General features: G+C 52.3%; 1 protein-coding gene across 1 annotated transcript in view; it reads right to left on the bottom strand.

Moving 5' to 3' along the window:
- The window catches only part of Stpg1 (sperm tail PG-rich repeat containing 1), a 39,767-nt gene that overhangs the window by 2,020 nt on the left and 13,272 nt on the right, over positions 1 to 24,475 (bottom strand). Inside the window, exons 4-8 of the mRNA XM_055611460.1 lie at positions 19,077 to 19,178; positions 14,671 to 14,841; positions 9,952 to 10,057; positions 5,569 to 5,734; positions 86 to 276 (exon numbers count right to left, since the gene is read on the bottom strand). Of these exons, the coding sequence (XP_055467435.1) occupies positions 86 to 276; positions 5,569 to 5,734; positions 9,952 to 10,057; positions 14,671 to 14,841; positions 19,077 to 19,178 (736 nt within the window). The remainder of the gene's footprint in view (positions 1 to 85; positions 277 to 5,568; positions 5,735 to 9,951; positions 10,058 to 14,670; positions 14,842 to 19,076; positions 19,179 to 24,475) is intronic.

Here is a 24,475-nt window from a genome sequence, read left to right as displayed (position 1 = left end):
CAGCAAGCAGCCCATGAACTGGAGGTGTCCGATGGCCTCGGAATGACAAAGCGCTGTGGAGGATTTGGGGCCTCGGTTTTCTGACCTGGGCCGGGCAGGCTTGATTTGGATGACAACGATGGCCACCGGCTGGTGTTGGACACGAACGACGCACTGGAGATGAAGTGCTTAGGAGGTCCCTCATAGTCCACAATGTCGTACTGGCCAGGGCCTGGGGGGGGTGGCTTCGGGGGCAGAAGCAGAGGGTGGGCGGAGAAGTTCAGGAGCGTGGTCTTCCTTTGGAGAAGATAAAACGGGGGAGATGTCACCACGGCAGCCTCGTGGACGGAATTGGTAAAGCCTAAAGCACAACAGCCAATGCCTGGGGGACCCTCGGGGGGGGGGGGGGTCTGTGAGCAGCTCACCCTGGGCCTCATTCTAGCTCAGTTGCTTGAGTTCTGAGGGCCTCTAGGCCTCAGTTTCCTCGTCCTCACAATGGCAGCCATACCTCACAGGCTGGCCGGGGTTAGATGAGGTGTGGCACCTAAAACACGGTCTTGGGGCGGTGAGAGGACATGTTTCTGTCACAGACGCCTGTGGCTGAGCTCACTGGGAAAAGCAGGTAGCACTGATTGTACGTGCTGACGGTAATCGATTACTATAATCTGGCTGGAGCCCTGAGGACTGAAGCCTAGGTGAGAAGAGGCTCCGGTGAGCCACTTGTGACGTCTGCACGGCCAGGGGTAGGGAGCCTCATCCTGCCTCCAGGGATTTGCCGGTCCATAACTGCCAGACCTCTACCAACACTCCAGAACTCTGAGGGCGACCTTTCCCCTCAAGGCTGGGATGGAAAGGCACTGGACTGGGAATCCAGAACTTCTACAGGACCCTTGCTGCTTGTGTGGTGACTGTCAGATGTCCATCTTTCCTTCCACAAAGGGGGTCTATCTTGTATAACACCTTTGCCATTAAGTCATTAAATAAAGCTAAACGGACCCATGCTGGAGGCCAAGCCTACTTAACAATTCTGGAGCACAGTTGCTCCAGAATTGGGGGAGTTGGGCAAGAGGACCTTTGGGGACTGTTCTCTCACCCCCCTCAACCCACAGTGTTAACAGTGACCAGGTGTCCCCAGGACCATCTGGGGAGTCAAGCCTCACAGCTGAAGTTTCTTCTGGGGTCTCTCATGAAAAACAGAGAGGAGGTTCTCAGCACAGAACACCCAGGAGGGGGCTCTGTGCCAGAAAGCAGTGCGGGAGCTCTGGCTCCCGAGACCCTGCTGACCTTGGGCCTCGACCTTAACTCCAGTGAGCTGGGACACCAGGAGAGATGCCAACGTTCTCATTTGCTGAGGGAGCTGGTGTCCAGAGAGACAGTAGCATGTGTAAAGTCTGAGCCAGTGACGGGAACGTGGCTCTGGAGTGCCAGTCTCTTAGCCCCAGCAATTTGGAGAGGCGCCATGATAGAGGTGTTTAGGTTTCTGAGAAACCCACAAAGAGCATGAATTCTAGTCATGCCACTAACCGGTGTGGGGTCACGGACCTGTGTCTGGAGCAGGGGGGGTGAAGCCCAACCTTTTATAGGGGAGCTATGAAACAAAGTAGAAACCACAGAGGAGGTGTGTGCAGCATCTCCCGATGGGCCAGTGCATATTCGGTGTTCACACTAGGGCCGCTCTGGCTTGAGGGGATTTGCCCGATGCTAGGGAGGCCGAGGTAAGCCACTTTGCTCTGCCTGGGACTTGAACCTTGCAACAGCTGGCTTGAATGTTTATATTAGAACAAAGAGAGCCACGGGAAGGAAGTAGAAGGTGCCCCTCTGCTCTGTACGGAGGACCTGGCTTCAGGGTGTGGTCAAGAGCCGTTCCATGATAAATAAATGCTACCTCATCCCTGTTCCGGAACAAGCCAACCCCAGATAAAGTCATTCATCTTGGTCACCCCCAAGCCCCAGAGTCCCAAGTTCTTTCCAGGGAAGACCATGTGGTGTCCCCTTGTCTGGGCTCCATCACCTTCTTTGCCCCTCCCCCACTTTTCTCGTAGGACCTCAAAGCTGAGGCAAGATCATCTCCTCTAAACATTCAGACAAATAGAAAGCACAGTAAGTGTGTGTGTGTGTCTTGTATGTGTGCACGTGTGTATGATGTATGTGTGGATGTGTGTGTATTGTGTGTGCATGTGCGTGTGATGTGTGTGCATGACTGTGTGTGTGTGTGTATGTGTGTGTGTGTGTGTGTGTGTGTGTGTGTGTGTCCCAATGGGTGGCTGTGCAGAGTGGAGCAGAGAGTATAGGGAAGGCTGTTCCTGCAGGAAGGAAGAGCTAGCATGGGCAAAGGCATAAGGTTGGGAGCAGTGCTGTTCTGGGTTTTTCTGGGAGAGATCATGTGAAGCCATAATCAGAGCTCACTCTTAGCTTTATATTAGGTCTTGGCGGGGGAGCCGCTGGGGGAGAGAATTAGTGAGATAGGAGAAACCAACCTAGAAAGGATGGAGGGGTGGAGAGCTGAAGGCAGGCACTGTCCTCTTTTCCTGTGTCCCAAACCCCCGGGGGGGGGGGGGAGGAGGCAGGGACCAAAGAAAGTGATGGGGTCCGGAAACCAGATTCCCCCCACACACACACACACAAACCACCCACAGCTGGTTCCTGGTGATGCAGTGGTCACGCCCAGGATGGCCAGCAATGCAGTGTGACCGGCCTTTGATGGGGTTTGTGGCTCAGTAAAGAAAACATCTATCAGACTCCCAGGGCCACAGCGGGACAAAGCACGCTCCGGTTTCCTAGGGTACCCCTATGGCGCAGAGATAATGGATGTCTTCAAGGTCTCTCAGCAGGTCACTTGTAGAAGGCACCTAGGACCCCAGGGACACTCCCAGACACAGGTTCTCTGCCTCGGGGATTCCTAGATTTGGGAGGGATAAAGGGGCAATTTCTCACAGTTGTTCTCCACATTAAAGGGCGACCGGCTGCCTCCGGGGTAGAATGCAGCATCTGTTCTGCAGGATAGGGGCAGTGACAGATAGCTGCCTGGGAAGAGGCGACCCCGCAGTGAGGGACAATCCCCACCACCACCCTGGGAACCTTAGGTGGGCATAATTGGTCTAGCATAATTGCTGAACTGGAGACTTGCCAAGGGGCTTGCTTCTCAAGCTACCCTTGACAGGACAGCCTGCTGTGTAAAGCTGGGGGCTTAGAGACTCCAGGAAGTGGTCAGAGAGAGGGTGTTCCCCGCCTGGCAGCAGGTGGCACTGACAGGACCCCATTCTGACCTCGGAGTTTTCACCTTGCCTTGCCCTGCTTCCCTAAGTCATGCCCAGTGAACTCCTGGCTGACATTCGCTTCACGTGTTTTGTTTTGTTTGTTGGTTTTGTTTTGTGAGACAGGGTTTCTCTGTGTAGCCCTGGCTGTCCTGGAACTCACTCTGTTGACCAGGCTGGCCCCAAACTCAGAGATCTACCTGCCTCTGCCTCCTGAGTGCTGGGATTAAAGACATGTGCCACCACCACCCAGCTCTTGCTTCTCAGGTCAAGACAACCCATATGCCAGCAAATCCTCCTAGCAGCCGGGCAGCCGAAGGCCGAGGACACCCACATTGTTTTCCTCAGCTGTCTCAGGAGGCAGGGGTACCAGCCTCCTGGTGTGGCACCGCCCTACAGATTCCACTCTGGAAAGCTCAGAGGTAGGTGCTCCTTGTTGAAGCTTCCACAGCTGGGCTGTGGGTTTGAACCACCATGACAAACAGCAGCTGTGTCCTATTTCAGTCGGCTACAGCATAATCCCGGCTGTAACGATGAGTAAGAGCTCAGACATCTGAGGCAACAGACATTCTCCTGGTTGGAACATTAGGCAATGCTTCAAAACACCACATGGTCTCCATCAATGTGCACGGCTTTTATGCATCGGCTGGGAAAAGGTTAAGAACTGTTTCCAAGTTCTGCTCCATTCAGCCTTGTGGGAGCCACAGCGGAGAAGATCCTGGCCTCTGCTCGGCAATGAGGCAAGGTGGGAAGGCCCCAAAGGGGACAGTCCTCTGCCCATGTGCCTGCCCCTTACCGCAGCGTTTCCCTGGCAGACCATGGAAAAGCTTGTGTGCAGAGGGAGCTCAAGCCAGCCTGGAGGCGGGGGTCTCTGATTTTCAGAGGGGGACTAGCCATCCTGGTCCCCTGGTCCCCTGGGAAGGGCCCTGCAGAATCCCACAATGGGAACACAGAGGGGATTTACCTGGAAGTGAGCCTGATTCACCTCTCCAGCACCTACTTGACCCGACAGATCTCTGTCTTCCTGCCCTGTGGCCCAGGCTGATGGCCAGACGGTGTCAATGTTTCCAGCTCCCCTGCCAGTTGCCTGGGTGTTTAACCCACTGCAGCTGGGGCCCTGATACCTGCCTTGCCTCTGTGGAGGGGCTCAGGTGCCCACACACTCAGCCCTGACACGGATGGCCACCCTTCCAATGGCTGGACCTGCAAGAGGGGCTCCGACAGGGCGCGGGCTCAGAGGGTGACAGGATCAACCTTATGAGCAGCATGGTTCTAGAAGCTCTCCAGCCATTTAAGGAATCCTTAGGCCCTGATACCTTTGCGCCTCTTAGATGAAAGTAACATCAGAAATGAGGTGTAGGGAGGCTGGAGAGAGGGAGGGCTCAGTGGCAAAGAGCACTTGTTCTCGTAGAGGACTGGGGTTAGGCTCCCAGCACCCACCAGGCAGCTAACAACAATCTACAGCCAGAGTTCCAGAGGACCCATCGCCCTCTTCTGGCCTCCATCGGCACTGCAGGCATATGGTGCACAGACAGACACGCAGACAGAACACCTACACACATAAAAGGAAAACAAAAAACTTCAAATGGTATGTACTTTAAATGGTGACACAGTGTCTCTTTCGCCTCCTATCCCCCACTTTGGAAAAGTGCGGCCCAGAATGGACTTGAGTTCTCAATCCTCCTGCCTCAGCCTCCAAAGTACCAGGATTACAAATGTGCGTCAACCTGCCCCTCTCGGTCTCTTCCTAACTTTCTATTAATGTTAAGCCACCACTTACACATACTGTTTGCCTGACAATTGTTTAATTCTGAGCGTAACCCTGTGAAGCACGACTTAAACGCATTCAGCTCACAGTGTAATACGAACTGCCCAAAGGCCACACGTGCAGCCTGCACACAGCAGGGCCGAAGGGCAAAGGGCAAACCCAACAGCTCTCCGTCGGTGCACCCGCTTTTGCATCTCCCCCAAGCGCAGAGGAGACTCCTTGTCAGAAAAGCAGAACCACTGTAGCCCCGGGAGAAGCTTTGTGGGGAACATGGAGAGAGCCTGATGTCCTGAACCGGGTCTCTACGGCAGGATGTGAGCGGTGTGGACTCAGGGAAATCCCTCACGCTCACTGAAGCTCCTTCCTCTAGGAAGCAAGGACACTTGACTCTGCCATTCTTAACACAGATGCTACTCAGTTAATATCAAATACTCTCCGGCGGCTTACTGAGCGCCGTGCCATGGCAGCAGGGAGCCCCGGACTGGGTCCTGGTGACGGGTGCCCATTCTCACCCTGCCCCCTCCAGGGTCCCCTGGGGCTAGTGCAGCAGAAAAATGCAGGACTCACGGGACACTAGGCTTCTTCAGAATCTTGATGCACTCATTGGGGTTGTAGTAACCTGGCCCTGGGCCCATTGATGTCAGTTTTAATCCACGGCCGGTTGTTGACTTGAAGCAGGACACTAAGATCTTCGGCGATTGCTTCACCAGGGCCTCGTTCACATCATATTTCCCTGGAAAGAGGGAAACATTGCCACAGGATGAGATGCCCTCCCCAGCTTGGTGAAAAGCAGCACCTGCCACCAGCTGTCACAGGCACCTTACAGCTGGCACCTTGACAATGTCACTTCCCTGGGTCAGAGGGGAAGGCTGCCTGCATGGGGTGACGGTCAGACCTGCCAGTTGGAGAATGCATATCAACCTGTGGGACTCACAGCAGCCTGGCTGGGTGGCTCTCACTCTTTCAACCCATCCCCAGGGCCCTGCAGCCCAGAGGTAGAAATTGACTAGCCAGAGAACATCCATTCAACCAGGCACCTAAGGAACATCCCAACGCCGGTGCAGCCCAAACTGACAGTCTCCCCCTCAAAATAGGAAGCACACTTGGGCTTCTGGGGACAGAGTGGTTCCAATAGCTGAATGTTTGTTTGTTTTTAAGATTTATTTCTTTTATGTGTATGAGTGCTCTGTCTGCATGTGCACCTGCACTCCAGAAGAGGGCGTCAGATCACATTACAGATGGTTGTGAGCCACCGTGTGGTTGCTGGGAATTGAACTCAGGACCTCTGGAGGAGCAGACAGTGCTCTTAACCGCTGAGCCATCTCTCCAGGCCACTGAATGTTATCTTAATGGTTTGTAAATGTCAAATAAGTAATGGATGTGTGTGTGTGTGTGTGTGATTGTCTGTGTATCCTATGTGTCTGTGTATCCTATGTGTCTGTGTGTATGTTATGCATATATCTATGTGCAGGCATGTATGCCTGTGTGCATACATGTTCCAGCGATGCCCTGTCCTATTTGGTCCCTTTCTGCCTTATTTCCCTAAAACAGAGATCTGTCACTGGCTAGGCTGGTGGCCAGCTTACCCCTTGCCTCTGCCTCTACCCTCTACAACACTGGAGTTAGGGTGCACATGCGACCACCCAGCTTTTTACATGGGTAACAGGGATTTGAACTCAGATCCTCATGCCTGAATAGTGAGTCCCCCCACCGGAGAAGCTACCTCCTCAGCCCCCAAATTACTGTTATTATTTTGAGGTGTCTTTGTTTGCATCTGGACACATGAGTCCAAGTGCTCCTGGGGGGTCACATCCCCTGGAGTTGGAATTCCTAACACCTGTGATACGCCTGAAATGGTGCTGGAAACTGAACCGGGGTCCTCTGGAAGAGCAGCAAGTGCTCTTAACCGCTGAGCAGTGTCTCCAGTCAGGTTCCTGCTGTGTGGAAAGAAGTCTAGTCCCTCAGAAGCAGTGTTTCTCAGCCTGTGTGTTGTAAGCCCTTTAAGGTTGAATGACCTTTTCACAGAGGCCCCCTAAGACCATCAGAAAACACAGAGATTTACATTACAATTCATAACAGTGGCAAAATTACAGTTATTAAGTAGCAACAAAAATAATTTTATGCTTGGGGAGGGTCACCACAACAGGAGGAACTGTATTACAGGGTCTCGACAGCAGGAAAGTTAAGAGCTGCTGCTCTAAAGCCCATGACCCATGCTCTTGTCTTAAACAATAAAAGGGGCTGGAGAGATGGCTCAGAGGTTAAGAGCACTGGCTGCTCTTTAGAGGTCCTGAGTTCAGTTCCCAGCAACCACATGGTGGCTCACAACCATCTATAATGAGATCTGGTGCCCTCTTCTGGCCTGCAGGCATACATGTATAAATAATAAATATAAATTTTAAAAAAAGAAACAATAAATAATCAAATCCACTCCACTTGTACACACAGCTTCAAGGAGGATAGAATGGTCTGAGCTGGAGGGAGGGCAGGGTGCTACAGTGTCACCCCTAAATTCTCAGCAGCTCTGGGAGTCGGCACAGGTGTTTGGGAGAAGAGAGGTGTGGTTCCGGGCAAAGGCCCTCACTGACTCCTGCTCATGTTGATCTAGCCTTCACATCACTCAGGAGTCAGGGGAATTAGTCAGCGGGAGGTGAAAGCTCCAGGCAGGAGGCTGGACACACCGTGGGCACCCTAGTGCCAATCCCGTGTGCAGGACCAGGTGGCATTACAGGGGCTAAGCCAGCAGGGAAAGGCAAGTTCCACAGCGACACTCCCAGTGCCAGAGGCCACCTGCGCTTGGCCTGGCTCTAGTTTGTCTGTTTATTTGTTTGTACTTTTAGTTATTTGTATGTATGTTCACACCTTTGTTAATACCTGTGCACTTGTGTGTGCTGGTGTGTGTGGAGGCCAGAGTTCCAGCCCAACTGCCTTTTACCATTTTCACTTGTTTATTTATTGTGTGTGTTGTGCATTTACAGATATGACACAGCACACACACACACACACACACACACACACACGGGTCAGAGGACAACTTGAGGGAGCTGGGTCTGCACCATGTGACCCTGAGGACTGAACCCAGGTCATCAGGCTGAGAGCGAATACCTTTGCCTGCTAAGCCATCTTGCCAGCCCTCCATATCACCATCACCATCGTCATCACCATCATCATCACCATCAGCAGCAGCACCATTATTTTTTTGAGACATGGTCTCTCACTGAACCTGGAGTCCCGGGTTTGGCTAGATTGGCTGGCTAGAAAGCCCCAGGGATCCTCCTGCCTCTGCCACCCCACCTGGCTTTGTCACTTGGTGGGACAACTCAGGTCCTTAGAGCAAGCACTTTGCCGCCTGAGCCCCACCCCCTCTAGGAAACAGGTCGCATGTTATCACGGTTCTCCTGCCTCAGCCTCCCAAATACTGGGATTACAGGTGCCACATAGTAATACACTGAAAGTCTATACATACTGTGACTGAATCAGGGCATGGGACTAGGGGCCATCAAGCGGGGGGGGGGGGGGGGTTGGTTCATGCCAGGAAAAGAAATACAGCAGAATTGGTGGGATCCGGAGAAGTGGGAACAATCTTAGTCATGGTGGCATCATAGAGATGATAGTTCAAAGAACTGTAAATTCGACTGTGTCAAGCCTGGGTTTTTGTTTTAGAGACGAGTCTCACTCTCTAGCCCTGGCAGCCAAACACGCAAGGCAACCTTCCTGCTTCAGTCTTCTGAGAAGTTGACTTTGCTTTAAAAAGAATGTGCTTTTCTCTTGAAAAAGTGATGAAGAGCACACGGGGAGTGGGGGAGGCCATAGGATTGTCGATAACACGACCATCTCCAGGAGAAACATCGAGAGGAAGGCCGGAGTGACCCCTTCTCCCTCCGTGGGAAGAAGAGGAACACTCACCCTCTGAGGGGGAGTTTGGTCCCCCCCCCCCCCGTTCTTTGTTACAAGGGACCCCGGGGAGTCTGAGAGGACTCAGATGCCCTATCCCAGGGCTCTGTGGAGGGGCCTCTGGCTAAAGCCCAAGGGTGCCAGCTTTGTTCTGCTGTAGAAACAAACAAGGTGGGGTTTTGTGGGGATGGTGCAAGGATGGGGGGAAGGGGGGAGGGCTGTGGCTGTACTGAGCCTCCTAATTAGTGCTGGTTTTGTCACTCGGCTTCAGCCTGATCTTCTGGCTTTAATCTGGATTTGCTGAAATCTGGCGTGCCCTGCAATTTTCTCCACACCCTACGCCTCCCTGCCCCTCCTCTGGGTTCTGGGGCCCAAAGCTCCAGGCTTGGCTGGGTCAGGCTGGGGGTGGGAGGCTGTGCGGACTTTCCTGGACCCCTCTGAAATAGCTGCGGGGATGTCAGTGTGGGAGGACAGGGATATCGCCACCTTTCGGAATACAGCAGGGAGTAACACGGGCAAGCTCTAACGTGTTCCCGGATCCTGTTTCCAGAAGGCACCAAGGATCCAGAGGGGTCTAGCCTAGTACCCTTGGGCTCAGTGTGCTACTTAATGTCTGGCAACATTGGACCAGTGTCTCTGAGCATCTCCTTCTGAATGTGAAGAACAGGGCTATGGGCACAGGCAGGCAAAAACTCTTCCTATGGAATAAACGCTGGAAGTGCAGCCACCACCTGGCCATTTAGGAGCAGATGGTAAAGCAACCTCTGTGCCAGTGCCACCTTCTCTCTCCCTCCCTGCCAGTGGCCTGCCAAGGCCACTTCCCCACCAGGCTGCCCAGAGCAGGCGTGCCTGCTTCCAAAGGGCCAAGCCAAGAAGGCCTCTTAGGGCAAACGAGCAGGCCCACCAGGTCCCATGGCCTCTGTGCTCAGCACTCTCTCAGCCTCCCCTCCCCCAAAAAAGGCCAAGCTTCTTCTGAACAGGCTCCCAGCAGGGAGATGGGTGTCCTGAGAGCCAGAGGAGCCGAAGCAGGAACCCAAAGTCAAGGCAGATGCTTACCTGGCGCTGGCCCTCCCAATGTGACCATGGGGAAGGATCCTCTCTGTGTTTTCGATAGAAACCCAGAACAGGCATTGTTTTTCTGTGCGCAGGAAGAGATGGAGGCCTGTGTGATTTAAAAAAAAAAAAAAAAAAAAAAAAAACACACACACACACACACAGAGTGCTCAGTGCCGGCTCGCTCCCTGTTCTTGTCACCCTGCCTGGACAGGTGGCGAGTAGGAGCCCACTTTAAGCCTGTCTTTCTTAAAAGAACTGACATGAGCTGAGGAGGTCACTCCAGCCGTGCCTCTGTCATCCCCCAAGTTCAAGTGGTCTGTGACAATCACACACTCGCATGCCCACATACACACATCCACACCGCCGCACACAGGCACATGCACACACACACACACTCACACACACGCACAGACACAACACATGTGCAAGCTCACTGTGGAGAAGAAGCCAGAAGAGAATGGCCAGGAGGCCGGGAGGGAAACCTGAAGACCAAGGCTGTGTGGTGCTGCTCGGGTGGTTTAGAACTGAGCCTGAGTTTTCTCTCTGTGTCAAGTGCAGCAAACGGTCCCCGCTCTGTTTTGGAACACTTTGGGGACAGGGGAGGACATAGCAAGCCATGTAGAGAAAGTGGGTTTGTTTGTTTGTTTCTTCTCAGCGCTGGGGTCTTGGGCACTGCGAGCCAGCTGTACCTGCCACACTTAAGGTGTGTTTTTTACTGAGTGTGTGATACTGTTACAATTTTTTTTCATCTCTTTTGCTGTCATCTTGATCCTTTCCAGGACAAGTCTTCACGTCCCCCACCTGGTCCCCGGCCACATTCTTCTCTGCACAAACAGTGCTCTCTAAACACAGCATCTGGGGTGCCCGAGCCCAGGTCGCTAGAGATTAGGATCGAGTCTGCAGTTATTTTCTTCTCTCTGCTTTTCTGGATGAACCAGAAGTTAAGAATTTTGGCTGATCCACATAATATACATATGAGAGTGCCCCATAGGTTCCGAACTCTGAAAATGAGTTGGGGGGAGGGGGTTGACTCTCGGGGTGGAGGGGATGAGATCATTCTTCTGTTAACACGAATCACAAATATTTGACATGCCAATTTGTAGTCAGTCTCCTGTATTTGTTAGATAACAGAAGCAATAAAAATTGTGCACAAGAGTGCTGGGAATATTTGCTGAATGAGTGAAACTATTTGCTGGGGGCTGGGATGGCTTGATTCTCCCTGATTCTTCTTTGTTTAAAAAGAAAAAAAAAAGTGTCTTGAGAAATGCAGGTGGCATTCTGGTTCTGTGCTCACAGAGGTGGAGGAATGTTGCCTTTCCCAGGGGCCTGATGGCAGGTTGCACACAGAGAGCTCCCACAGGAAGGCCAGATGGGCAGGCTAATTACTGGACAGGAGAGGAGCAGGCCCAGATTGAAGATAATGACAGTCCCACAGCAAAGATCTCCAGAAGAGAAGCGGGGGACCAAGGCCGGCAAGTTGTTCATTGCACAGCATGGCTAACGGGATTATAGCCTTTGGGCTCCTGGCCTGCTGCCGCCACCATTGTTCTCCTGGTTAGGGAAAAGCCTCCTTCAGACAAAACAGTTCCCTGGCTTTGTTCTTTACCCAGACAGAAAACCTGAAAACCTGTGGAGAGGGGGGAACCTGTGGAGAGGGGGGAACCTGTGAAGAGGGGAGCTTTTTATTTTTTTTTTTTTTGTATTCCTGTAAGTCCAACAGGAATATTTCCCCATTTCTCCATTAGACTAAGAAAATACTCCTCAGCAGGTAAAAACAGAACAAAGTGGAGCTCTGAAGCATTGTGGAGATGTAGCTAAGCAGGAAACAGCAGGACCTCGTGCGGGAGAAGAGTGTGTGTGAATGGGAAGCCCCTGAAGAAATCGCACCTGGCTCTTGGTGGCATTTGCCTTGGGGACCCACATTCCAGGAGAACTGGCATGGGGCAGGAGAGACACTTCAGCAGTTAAGAGTACACACTGTTTTTGCTGAGGACCAGAGGTCAGTCCTCAGCACCCACACCAAGCGGCTCATTACTTACGGTAACTCTAGCTAGGAAGGACGGATGGCTCTCGCCTCCAAGGGCACCTGCTCTAAGGTACACACACACACCTCTGCCTCTCTCTCTCTCTCTCTCTCTCTCTCTCTCTCAAAAAAAAAATAAAGTTTTCAAAGGAAGAGAAGTCAAATTATAAGGAAATTCTACTCTGTGTGATGCATTTCCATAGGGCTTTGAATAACTGTTTATTATTCAAACTATACAAGCATTACTTTCAGTCACCTTAAAACAATCATGAACAAACTCCATGCACTCTTCGGGACTGGGGAAATGGTTAAGTCTAAGAGCCCAGTTCCCATCCCCAGCACTCAGCACAGAAAGTCAGGCACAGTGGCACATGTCTGGGGGGTGGGGGTAGAGACAGGAGGATCCCTGAGGCTCATTGGCCAGCCAGTCAGTGCGGACCTTTTCTCAAAAGTATAATAATAACGATGATGATGATGATAGTAATAATAAAAGGTAGACAGCAATAGAGGAAGACACCTGATGCCTTCACATGCACAGACAGGTATACATATACACACACATGCACACACACGCACACAGCACTACTCGCTCACCACGCACGTCTTGGCTGAAAGGTCTGGACCTTGGCCATTTGCAGCCCCACAGCTGTAGTGGCCCAGAGGCCATTCATTTAACCATGGATGCTTGTCACATGTTGCTGTGTCCAGGGCCCCGTGGGGCAGGGCAAGGATGTACATAGAGGACCAGAATCATCCAGGCCCACCTCAAGCTTTATCACCCTTTGGCTGCTTCGAGGGAGGACACGGAGGGGTGTTCACAGGGACAGCTAGACCTGGCTCCCAGGTGGCCTGGGGCTCTGTCTGGATGCCTCACACCTGCACAGACCATTCTTGGACACAAGTTTCCTCTCTGAAACTACACTGCACTCTGGAAGAGGAGTTTTAAAAACCTCCTCAGGCTATGTCCCACCTTCCCACTCCCCCTCAGGGGCGTCGCCAGGGCACAGAGAACGAAATCTAAACTCTCTCCCGGTGGCTTCAGGGATACGCTGAGATAGCCACTGTCTGCCTGTCTGGTCTCCTCTTTCAGCCTCCTGGCTCAGGAGACCCTCAGACCCTGTAGTCCTGGATGAACTAGCCTCTTCGCTGCCTCAGGACATTGGCATATGTTCTTCCTTCAATTCTAGACTTTCTTCCAATCCTTGGTTCTCAGCCTCAGAGGTTTCTCTGACTATTGAGTCTAAAGGGCAGGGGTATGTTCAACCCCTGAACCCTGGACACACTTTCTCAGATTCCAAATCTCTCTCTCTCTCCCTCCCCCCTTCTCTCCCTCCCCTTCTCTCTCTCCCCCTTCTCTCCCTCCCCTTTTCTCCCTCCCCTCTGTGTGTGTGCATGTGTGTATATATATATATGTGTGTGTGTGTGTATGTATATGTGTCATGTATGTGTGTGTGGTGTCCCTTTATATGTGTGTATGTGTGTGTGTATAGGCACTGAGCTAGGAAGCTTAAGGCAAGTTGCCCGCCCCCATCTTAGCACCTTCTATTGTGAACTGGAATCAAGTAGCACATTAGATAGGCTGTTCTGGTGTATTAGCACCAGGGCCACAAGGTTCATAGGCCAGCCGACTGAGCCCACGCCAAGCTCTGCTACCACCATCACATCATTATCAGAGTCCAGTCACCCAGGGGAACTTTTAGAACAGCCTGTCCAAGATAGTAGCCACAATCAGCCCTAGGAACATGACCGAGCCAGAGTTAGGACAGGCTGAAAATAGCGAATACACATCAGACTGCAAAGGCTTCCAATGAGACCTGGTCCTCCTGAAATAGCTTGTTAATAACCGTGTGCGAGTGTGTGTGTGTGTGTGCGCGTGTGCGAGTGTGTGTGCACGTGCCTGTGTGACTGCGTCAAAACAATGGCGTTTTGGATCTACCAAGTTGAGTGAGCTACCACAGAGCTGGTTTCGCCCATTCTTTTTTAGTTCTCTAGGCTGCTTCTAGAAATTGCTCACTGGCACAGCTGGCCCTGAGCTGCCTCCACTGCTAAGTGCTGAGGCAGCATCGCTCCCCTGCTCTGAGCACACCACAGCCGACCGTCCAGTCCCAGAGGGTGGGCAAGAGCTCTGCAGACATATAAACAGGACTTAGAAACCGTGTTTCAGAGAGGAACTTGAGCATGAGGTAGCTGAGACCAAAGTCTTCCGAGAAGCAGCCGTTTGCCGCTGCCACCTTCTGTGTGGGCCACAGCTTGACTTCCGGGCACACACAGCGGTTTGTGCTCTCCCTCGCTTCTTACCACGGCCTCCTAAGGCTACATGGTGAGAGCCTGCCTCCAAAACAAAACAACAAAAGCACTGACAGTTTTCATATATAGAAAGCAGTTGGGTTTTTCTTATCAAATTCTGAAGTGTAAACCAAGAGTGTCAGCGGATGGAGTACGGACCTGCTGTGACAGAGGAGAGAAACCGGCCCTGGAAGACTCCGGCTTCCTGCAGCTCCCTGCCACCCCCTACCGTTGCACACGCCCTCTTTGGCTTCTTGCAGCCACCGACCCTGCCCCCAGCTTGCTCACAGATGCTCACTGGTTGACCCTCTGTGTCAAAAAGCTGCTCCCCCTACCCCGCACCCTTCTCCACACGTTGGCAAGCCACCCTTCCAACATGGGCACTGGGCCTGGGCCGGTGATGTCCTTACATTGTAATGGTTCGGGGCGGGGGTTTCGGATTTGACCACTTTCATGAAGATTGGCTGCTGGAACATGCTGGAACACGAATTGCTGAAGTCCTTCTTGGAAACCAAGGTTGACCGGATGGTATACGCATTGGCGGCGGGATATTTGGATATGATGCTGCTAAGCCGAGCACACTGAGGGAGGAGAACAGGATCAGCATCGTCAGGTGACCCAGGAGCTGTGAGGGACGGCTCAAAAGAGAAGGACCCTGCCCCAAGCCCACCGCCATTTGCTTGCTTGGTTGTCTGAGTGTTGAGACAGGGTCTCACCAAGTAGCCCAGCTGGCCTAGAGCTCACTGGATAGCTCAGGCTAGCCTCAGACTTCCAGCGCTGCTCCTGCCTCAGCCTCTGCTGCCAGTGGCCACCACGCTCAGCCTAAAGCTTTTTGTTTTTTTTTTTTTTTCTGTAAGAGGCGAGGCTGTAGCAAGTTCACAGTGGTAATCAGACCCTCGGGCTTTGAGGGCTACGCTCTTGGGAAATGCAAGCTCAGACCTGTTGACTTGTGTAAACTAACTTCCAAGTATTCATCACCTGTTTGGGACCCGGAGAGAGAGATTTTCCCAGCAGGGCATTTTCACTGCATCCAGTTCCCGGCCCCTTACGCCTGCCTGTCAGCTGTGGGTGACTCCTGTGGTAGGGAGGGTTAGACTGGTCCCTGTGATGTCTGCAGAGAGCTGCTTCAGGTAGCTTAAAGGGGCAGACAGGGCTGCTCAGAGGTGGCCATCCACTCATGCCTCCTGTTGCTACCAAGTCACTATTTTCATGCCAGGTGTGGCAGCACACACGTGTGGTCCAGTATTCCGGAGGCAGAGACAGGAAGACAGTGAGTTCGAGGCCAGCCTGAGCTACATGGTGAGACAATGTCTCCAATAAATAAATAAATCACCAAAAGCAACAGCAAACCACTGCATTCATAAAACCCTAAAATATTTATGGTTCAACAAAACCAATTCCAGCCATATCCGGAAACCATGACAAACTATTTTCAGTTCAAAAACAAACACAGATCAGTGTTTGCCAAATGAATGGGGGCAAAAGCTATAGAAACTCAATGATAACATCTCCTTAACCTGTGACAGCATGGCTGGTATTAGAGTCTGATAAAACAAAAAAGTTCCCATAGTTTTATAGTGAAAGCGGAGGAACAACTGCCCTGGGTTTTCTCCACTCCCGGGAGGTCACAGGAAGTGAGGGAGGCTGAGAGCAACCTTTACTTCCCTGCATTCCCTTCAAGAGGGCTGGTGGAGGCGGTTCTCAAAGGTGGTGTGGGGGTAGGGGTTTCAACAGAGGCAGGGCTGTCCTCATCTGGACTCTAACCCGGGTTCAAAGCCAAGCTCTAGCTGTGAAGACTCCTCAGGGCTCCCGGCAGCGGCCACAGCCTTCCCTTTCTGGCCAGCTGTTCACCGGGGATTTGGTGGGTGCCTTTGGTTTTCACTACTCTGAGCAGCGGATGGACGTCACAACCACTTCACGGAAAGAGAAACTCAGCCCTGCTGTGAAGTGGGGTGGGAGGGCCAGCTTCAGCGGCGGTGTGCCGCCGCCCGGCGGCCAAGTTCAGACACGATGTTCAAAGGCCAAATGGGTCGCGAGGCACGGCCCTGGGATCTTTTCTGCCTTCAGAGGCTCGGTGCGTCTATGTTTGGGGGTGGGGGTGGGGTAGGGGGTGTCTAAAAACTTCCCCGTGAGGCCGAGCTCCCTGAGGCATCAAAACAGGCTCAGTGTGGGCAGAACTCACTCTCCAGCCGTACGCCCTGCCTTTCCCTGCCAGGCCTGTGGTCTCCGGTCTGTGGGCCCCGCACTGGCACCTGAGAACTTCTCCCGGACACATACTAACTAACTCCTCTGGAGCAGCCTCACCAACACTGTGCTACTCAGAGAGGCCACCCATGTCCCCGCCTGCCTGCCTCATTTAGCTTCCTGGTCATGGTCATAGAAGAGTCTAGAAGAGAAAACTTGGAGTGCCTCAGTGAGGTGCTCTATCATTTGAACTCTGAGAGATGACAAGTCTCCTCAAAGGGTTGGGTGTTGTCGCCCTGACAGTCACCAGGAAGTGTGTAGAATTTATAGGCCCATGGACATTTTTGGGCGGCCTCACCCCAGTCACACTCCTCTGGTCCCTTGTGATCTTCATCTGAGGCTGGAGGTTTGAATACCCAGAGTCTCGGGATCCAGAAGAGGGGAAAGGCCCTCCGTCTTTCCTCTGGGCTGGACAGAAACTAGAGACCATGTTGGGGCCTGCAGCCAGATATTACAAAGCTGTAAGGCCCCCTTCCCAAGAATTCAAAAATGCAAGTGTCTACAAGAATAAAGTTGGGGGCTGGAGGATGGCTCAGACATTCCAGCATGTCACCAGAGGGCGTGGATTCTATTCCTAGCACCCACACCAAACAACTTAGATCTGCCTAGAACTCCAGTTCCTGGGGACTTGGCGCCCTCTGCTGGCCTCTGCAGGTACCTGCACGCATGTGTGCATCACCCCCACCTCTGCCCCAGCCCCTCCCCACCACATAATCATAAATAAGCCTTTTCTTTAAAACAAGAAATGTAAAAGCTGAAGCCTTAGGACCATCAAAGGGAGAGGAGCCTCACACCTTTCTTCTTTCATTTTTTTTTTTTTTTTTAAGAAGTGCAAGACCTTATTGGATTCCACCTACATTCAGACTTTCCTGTGCCTTTGTCTCTTGGATAGAGAGGTGAACCATTCGAAAATTAGCACCAGTGAAGCCTAGCAGGACCCTGATTGTGTCACCAATCCAGCCCCTTCATGGCACCAAGAAGGAATGGTAGCGTGCTGTCTGACAGAGTTCTCAGAGAGAAGCAAGGCGCTCTGGGCCTAGGGTGACTCAGGCTCTCACAGTGCTAGCTGGTGGCCTGTTTACACTGCTCTACAATTTCAAAGTCTTTCTCACTGCCGACTGCCCAGAGCCTCCAGGGAGTCTCTGAGGCAACTGGGACACAGAGAAGGGTGACGTGCTTGAGGTCACATTCAGGCTCCACAGCTGAGTCAGTATTAGGCCTGTGGCCAATGCTGGGGCACTGACATGTTCCTCTGAGGGTTGCTTTGGGGTCTTTGTCCCAAATGGTGAGCTTTCACTCCAAAGCCAGTGTGCCCCTGAGTTCCTCACTGCCACGCCCAATTCCCAACAAGAGGTGGCTGCATTCGGCGGGCCCTAAGTGGGCCCTCTATGTGAGATTAGTAAGAAAATGAACCCCAGTGTAAGGCATCATCTATGTCTACGCAAGAGACTGCCATATCCTTTAGAGGGACGAGCACACACGTGTGTTCTGTTGACATCAGACTCCGGCTCAGCTTTCTCCTTCACTGTTCCACCTCAGGCAACCTGGCTCGGGTTTGGCTCTTTCCCGTGCTGCTTGGTTCCCTTAAGGCTGAGTCGTGGCTTAGAGGAAACATCCTTGGGCGCCATCCTCAGCATGCACACACCAAAACAAAACTCAGAGGTTCACTGTCTTCATCCATGGTCAGAGGCGCTTCGTTTACATGTTTGACTGGCAAGAATCCTCAACAAAGATAAAGTCCCAGGAGCTAACGGGAAGATTCCTGTACTTCAGGCCCAGTGCTTGCTCACATACTCTACCTCTCCTTCATCCTCTCCCCTGCCCTGCCCTGTGTGTGTATGTGTGTATGTATGTGTTTCTGTCTGTCTGTCTGTCTGTCTGTCTGGGTCTTTGTCTCTCTGTGTGTCTTTTGTTGTTGTTGGTTGTTTCAAGACAGGGTTTCTCTGTGTAGCCCTGGCTGTCCTAGACTCTCTTTGTAGACCAGGCTGGCCTCGAACTCGCAGAGATCAGCCTGCCTCTGCCTCCCTGAGTGCTGGGATGTGTGTCTGTCTGTCTCTGTCTCTTTTGTTCTTGTGAGGGAGTGAGGCACATGCCATGATGGAGCGTGGAGCTCAGAGGCCAGCTTCCTCCTACCACGCAGGTCTCGGCAATCCAGCTCTGGCTGTCAGCTTGGCCAGCGGCACCTCTCATCTTCCGTACCACCAAACTCTGCCCTTAGTCTCTTTCTTTTGTTCCGTCCACCTTCCCAGTGATTTGAACAACCCAGTTATACGAAGCGAGTGTTAAAAATCATTTCAGGGGAGGACACGGCAGCCACCCTGGCATATCCGGCCGCCTCGGGAAGACGCCTGCTTCTTGTGCTGAAGAGGCTTGGACAACCCAAGTTCTAGCTTCTGCTCCACACGCATCCACGGAGATAAACGGCCCGTAGGGCACGGGGTCGGATTGGAGTTTGTGAAATCACAAGAAGTGGCTGCTGTCTTAGTCAGAACAGAGATGGCTGTCCACCATGCCATTACACAAAGAGCGGAGGAAATTACTGACTGGTCAACACCCGAGGGAGGGCTCTCACCGTGGAGGGAAAAGTGCAGGTTCCTTTCTTGGAGAGAGAGGCACTGTTGAATACCGGGGACTGGTGGACGACATTGTAGAACCCAGGGCCTGGGATGTCATCCTGGAAAGGGCGAGAATGCAGCGTCACTGGGCATGGCCACCTCAACACCCTTTCCACCAGCTTTCCATCCATTAGCGCTAAGCCTCCCTCTAATCCCACGGGGCAGGTCCACCATTCTCAGGGTGACAGCCTGGCTCCACGCTTCTGTGACTTGCCCAGTCTCTAACCTGTTTCCAGTGGGAGGGGCCGGAATTCTAATCCAGGTCGGGCCTCCCAAAGCCCTTGCTTTTCCCACTAAGTCGCCATCCTGAGTTCTAAGGGAACAGTGCTTTGGGGAGAGTTTGTTTTTCGTGTCATTAGGGAACTGCGGTGGTATGCGTGTCAGTCGGCCTGCGCTGGGTCAGCCAAGCCTGAGGAAAGGGGAGGGTGACCGATTTTACGGTAACCACACCCCACCTGACTCAGCTTCCTCCTGAGGCCTCTAAGAAGGGAAACCGGGGAGTGTTTCTGTTTATAAAGCAAAATGAAACAAAAACAACCTTCATTCTGAATGAGGCCATATTGAACTCGGAGGCCAAGTGAGGTGAGCCATGGGGGCACAAGGGTGACGAGACTGGGGTGCTCGGGAGCAGCCAGCAGACGCTGTGATCAGAGCCGGCTTTGCTACAAGCTACCTGAGCTGCCAGGACCTTCTAGCTCATTTCTGGTGCTAGTTACTAAGGGGACGCCAGGATTGGCAAAAGCTGAAGTGAGTGGCATGAAATGAGGAGATGCTTCATTGTTGGGACAGCTTCCTGGTCCTGCCCAGCTGCTGGAGCTTTTGAAAGCTAATCTTATTTTCACCATCACCCAATGAGGAAGGGATTACTGGCCCTGTTTCACAAATGAGGCACATGCAGATGGAATTGTCCAAAGTCCAAATGCTGAGTACACGGTGTGCACTCTTGGAAGGGGGCATTCCACCAAAGCCACCTGAAAAAACAAGCCAGGCACGTGGGGGCCACAGCCAGTAAGCAGTGAACCCCAGATTTGAGCCCATGGACCCAGACTGCAGACTTTGCTAGCTCAACTCTGTCACCCCAGAAACATCTTGACTCTCCTGTGCCTGCTGCCTCACCCAGGCAGAGAGCTTGAGGTACCACTGATGCCTTCCAGAAGTTTCCAATCTGGAGAGCTGGGACAGAGTGACTGGAGTTCATTATAAAAAAAGAGAGGCATAGTTGCTGTCAGCAGGGACTTGGGGTGAATGTGTCACACACATAGACACACACACACACGCACACGCATGCAGGCAGTGAGAGGAAGAACGGAGGACACAGCCTCCCAGGGCCGAGCGAGAGTCAGAAGCCTGACAGTGTAGTCAGCCTCCCAGGGTGCTGTTCACACCCTGTGCCCAGCAGCACACTGAGACTTCAGAGCGGCCGGCTCTCTGAGACTTCATTAGGAAACTGAGAAGATGGGGTCCAAAGAGAAATGACCCATCTTGCACAACCGGCAAAAGCGAGAGCCAGAATTTGAACCCGGACATCTAGAGTCCTCTAACCACAGACACCACCTGTCTCTCAGAAGAGACTATAGGATAAAAGAAAAATCCTTCCCCGGGGTTATGAAAAGTCTGTTCACAGTGCTGTTCAGCTATTTGATCTTGAGCAACTGACCTCACTGGGCCTCAGTTTCCCTATCTGTATATCTGAGATGCTGAGAATCTACTGAGGTTCCAGGGTCCCTGTCACTAGGGAAAACTGCAACAGGAGTGTTACACGTGACTGATTATGATGATGACATTGATGAGCGCTTCACCTGCTTGTATGTATGTGAAGCACGTGTGTGCCTGGTGCCCACAGAGGCCAGAAGGCGGCGCTGGATCCGGTGGAACTGGAGTTACAGACAGGTGTGAGCTGTCATGTGTGTGCTGGGAATTGAACCTGGGTCCTCTGGATGAGCAGCCAGTTCTCTAACTCCTAAGGCAGCTCCCCGGCCCCTGATATTGTGACTCTTCTAGGTGTAAGGAGTGGGGGAAGACTCGCTCCCGGTGCACACTCCCACGCTCCAGCTCAACCTACCCACTGAAGCTAGAATCACAAACAACAAGCAGCTGTTTTTGCTTAAGTAGAGCCCAGGAGTATTTGGGACATGCTTTTATGCTAAAAATAATTATCCACCCGCAATTCTACTGTGTCCAAGCATTTTTTTTTCTTTGCTAAATCTGACAACTTTGCTGGACATCCATCATCTGGGTCAGGCTGCAGAATGGCTAGAGTCCAGGGCAAACGGGCAGAGGCTGTCACTACTGAGCCTGTGGGGATGACGTTTGCTCTCAATGTAGGTCCAAAGATTCTCTCTTGGACTGAAGCGTGTTGGAGCTGGCCTGTGAAGGGAGCCGTTTAAATCCTGATGGTGGTCGTGGAAATCAGCCACTGTAGGGGTATTTCCAGTGGAGACATCAGCCAGGGCTACCACAGTGGGGGAGGGCTGGACTACCTCCTCATTCTCGGGCCACATAACCACCAGAGGGACTCCACAGTTGCAGAGGGCCCTTGGAAGGCTGCCAGGAGTAAGGTGGGACTCAACCACCCCCTAGGTCTCTTAGACGAGACACCTCAGAAGGCAAAACCAAACGGAAGTAATTGCCATGACAGCCACCACAGGGCCAGGACCACCTGTGGGCATGGGACTGAGCGAGCACTGATTGGCAGGTGCGCTTCCCCATCCCCGTCACCCAGCACACACGGTGGGTGGCTTTTGGCTGAGAAGCACCTGGCGAGCTCATTGGATCGGCAGTCTAACCACCTGGCCTTGGGATGGGCCTGAAGAGGGCATGAGAGAGCTGGCATTCAGACCCTGGGCCTGTGTATCTTCCCAGGCTCGTTGGGGAGGGCCTACTGTAGAGCCTAGAGTCTACACACTGGGGTTTCCATCTTAAATTCTGTCTGATTTCTCTGTAACCTTGCATGGTGTCATCAGAATTTAAACTCTGGCTTCTGACTGTTTGGAAAGGTAGATCTCTTATCAGACCATGTGTGGAACTACCAAGTTAGTTAGCTAACTAGTTTGTTTTTAAGGTTTTATATATCCCAAGCTGGACTTCAATTCACTATATACCAAGGATGTCCTTGAACCCATGATTCTCCTGCATGAGCCTCCCAAAGTGCTAGAATTACAGGCATGGGCCAACACATTTGATTTCATCACGCATTTTATGAGCCACCATATAGGGCCGGGAATCAAACCCAGGCCTCCTAGAAGGGCTCTGAACCACTGAGCCACTTCTCCAGCCCCTTCACGGTGCAGCTTAAGCGGTGCCCACTGAGAAGACACAGTGGCCCTGTCCTACCAGGATGTGCTCAGTGAAGTGGAAGGCATCAGGTTTGGTACCATGCAATCAGTCACTCCCAGGAAAAGCTAATCTAGGGTAACATCCTAATTTTTAAGAGGAAGAGACAGATGCAGAGGTGGAAGAGCCGCCCTTCCAGCTACTTAGCTTGGGAAGCTGGGTAAGATGGAGCAGAAGCTGGGAGTCAGGGAAGAAACCTCCTCGTGGGTGTGAAGTCACCCACACGCCTGGAGAGGGCCATACAGTGCACTCCTATCCATTTACTTAAAGTAAAAATAGATAAATAAAAATTAAAAAGTGCCGGGTGGTGGCGGTGCACACCTTTGATCCCAGCACTCAGGAGACAGAAGCAGGTGGATCTCTGAGTTCAAGGCCAGTTTGCTCTACAGAGCTAGCACCAGGGCTACACAGAGAAGCCCTGTTTCCGGGTGGGGGACAGGTGGTGGAGGAATGCATGCGTGCCAGAGCATGAGAGGAGAGCTCAGAGGACGACCTGAGGGAGTCAGTTCTGGCAGTAGGTGCCTTCACCGCCCCCATCTTCCCAGGACCCCACAAGTGGGGTCCTGACAGGGGATGTAAGCCAGCCTGAAGCTCAGCGGCAGCAAAGGGGAGGGAGTGCCCGCCTCCCTCCGAGGGCGCCATGGTAAAGCTGGGCTAAGTGGGTCACAGCTCCAACGTGAGCAGATAACCGGGTGTGGGCCCAGCACAGGGCGTGTGTGGCTCCTGTCTTAAGAAGGGCGTCGAGGCAGGGGAGGTTTCAAATCTGTTGTTAACTTGCATTGCCTCACTAAATTACTGGGTGATGCCGAGCAAGCGAGGTACTTCTCCATGTTCATTTCCCCCAGGAAAAACAGGAGAATGACAGGCACCGAAGGAATGGGTTCTCTGTGCTTAGGGCACGGGGAATTATATAAGTCCTCAGGAGTTACACAATCCCAACTTTCATGTTTCAGATGAGGAAACTGATGGCCAAATAGAATGGGCAGCTGCTCTCAAGGCTCCTAGCTGGGGACAGAGATGTCATGCTTTCACACACGGAAAAAAAGGCTTTCAAAGGCATAGATGAAAGCTTTCCCATCAAATGGATGCGACCACATTGGAAACTTTGGAAGCCGACTTCTGAGCGGTTTCTGAGTGTATGTGAAGTGCCTGCGGTTCTGGCTGGTGGCCACGCTACCTCTGGGGGGCAGGAGATGTGACGGACTTCACAGGGTGCTTCTAGCTCCTGGGTCAGAGGCCTCAGAGCTCGCCACCTGGGATCCAGACTTGGCAAAGAGCACCTACTGTCCTCCCCGGAGATCAGTCAGCTTTGCCAGGGCTGTCCCATGAGCATGCTGACTTTAGTCAACCGAATTTACAGCCTGGAAGACCACAAAGGCGGGCGTGGCTCAGGAGGAAACAGTGAGAGGTTTTGGAGTGAGCTGTGCCTGGGTTGAGGTCTAATTCTTTCGACGTTGATTCAGCAAATCTTTATTTAGAGTCTCTTGTGTGGCAAACCCTGGGCTGTGTGACCGAGGGTGGGACACTCAGCTCCTTAAGCCTTGGTTTCCTCTTCTGTTAAATGAAGACACTAAACCCTTCCTTTTAGCATTGTTCTGGGAAGCAGTGATAGGATCTAAAAATGCTTTAACACATAGAAGGGCTCGGTCAGTGACAGCTGCTATTCTTCTTATTGGAAACTGAGCTGCAAATAATGTGGCCACAGATAACTAATATACTGTCATTAAAGCTGATTGATGGGTAGCCACACAGCAAGTGGGAAAAGCCCGACCGCTAAAATACAGAGAAACTAGAGAAAAGGGAAAAAGAAAAATGCTAGTCAGGCCAGGTAGCACGCGCCTGTAATTCCAGCTCTTGGGGAGACAGAGGCAAGTGGATCTCTGTGAGTTGCAGGCCAGCCTGGTCTACAAAGTGAGTCCAGGAAAGACAAGGCTCCACAGAGGAACCCTGTCTTGACAAAAAGAAAGAAGAAGAAGAAGAAGAAGAAGAAGAAGAAGAAGAAGAAGAAGAAGAAGAAGAAGAA

The sequence above is a fragment of the Psammomys obesus genome, unplaced genomic scaffold, assembly GCF_907164565.1.
Source record: "Psammomys obesus unplaced genomic scaffold, mPsaObe1.curated_primary_1811, whole genome shotgun sequence".
Lineage (NCBI taxonomy): Eukaryota > Metazoa > Chordata > Mammalia > Rodentia > Muridae > Psammomys > Psammomys obesus.
The sequence above is the reverse complement of the archived record's forward strand: the minus strand, read 5'-3'. Positions and strand labels throughout refer to the sequence as shown.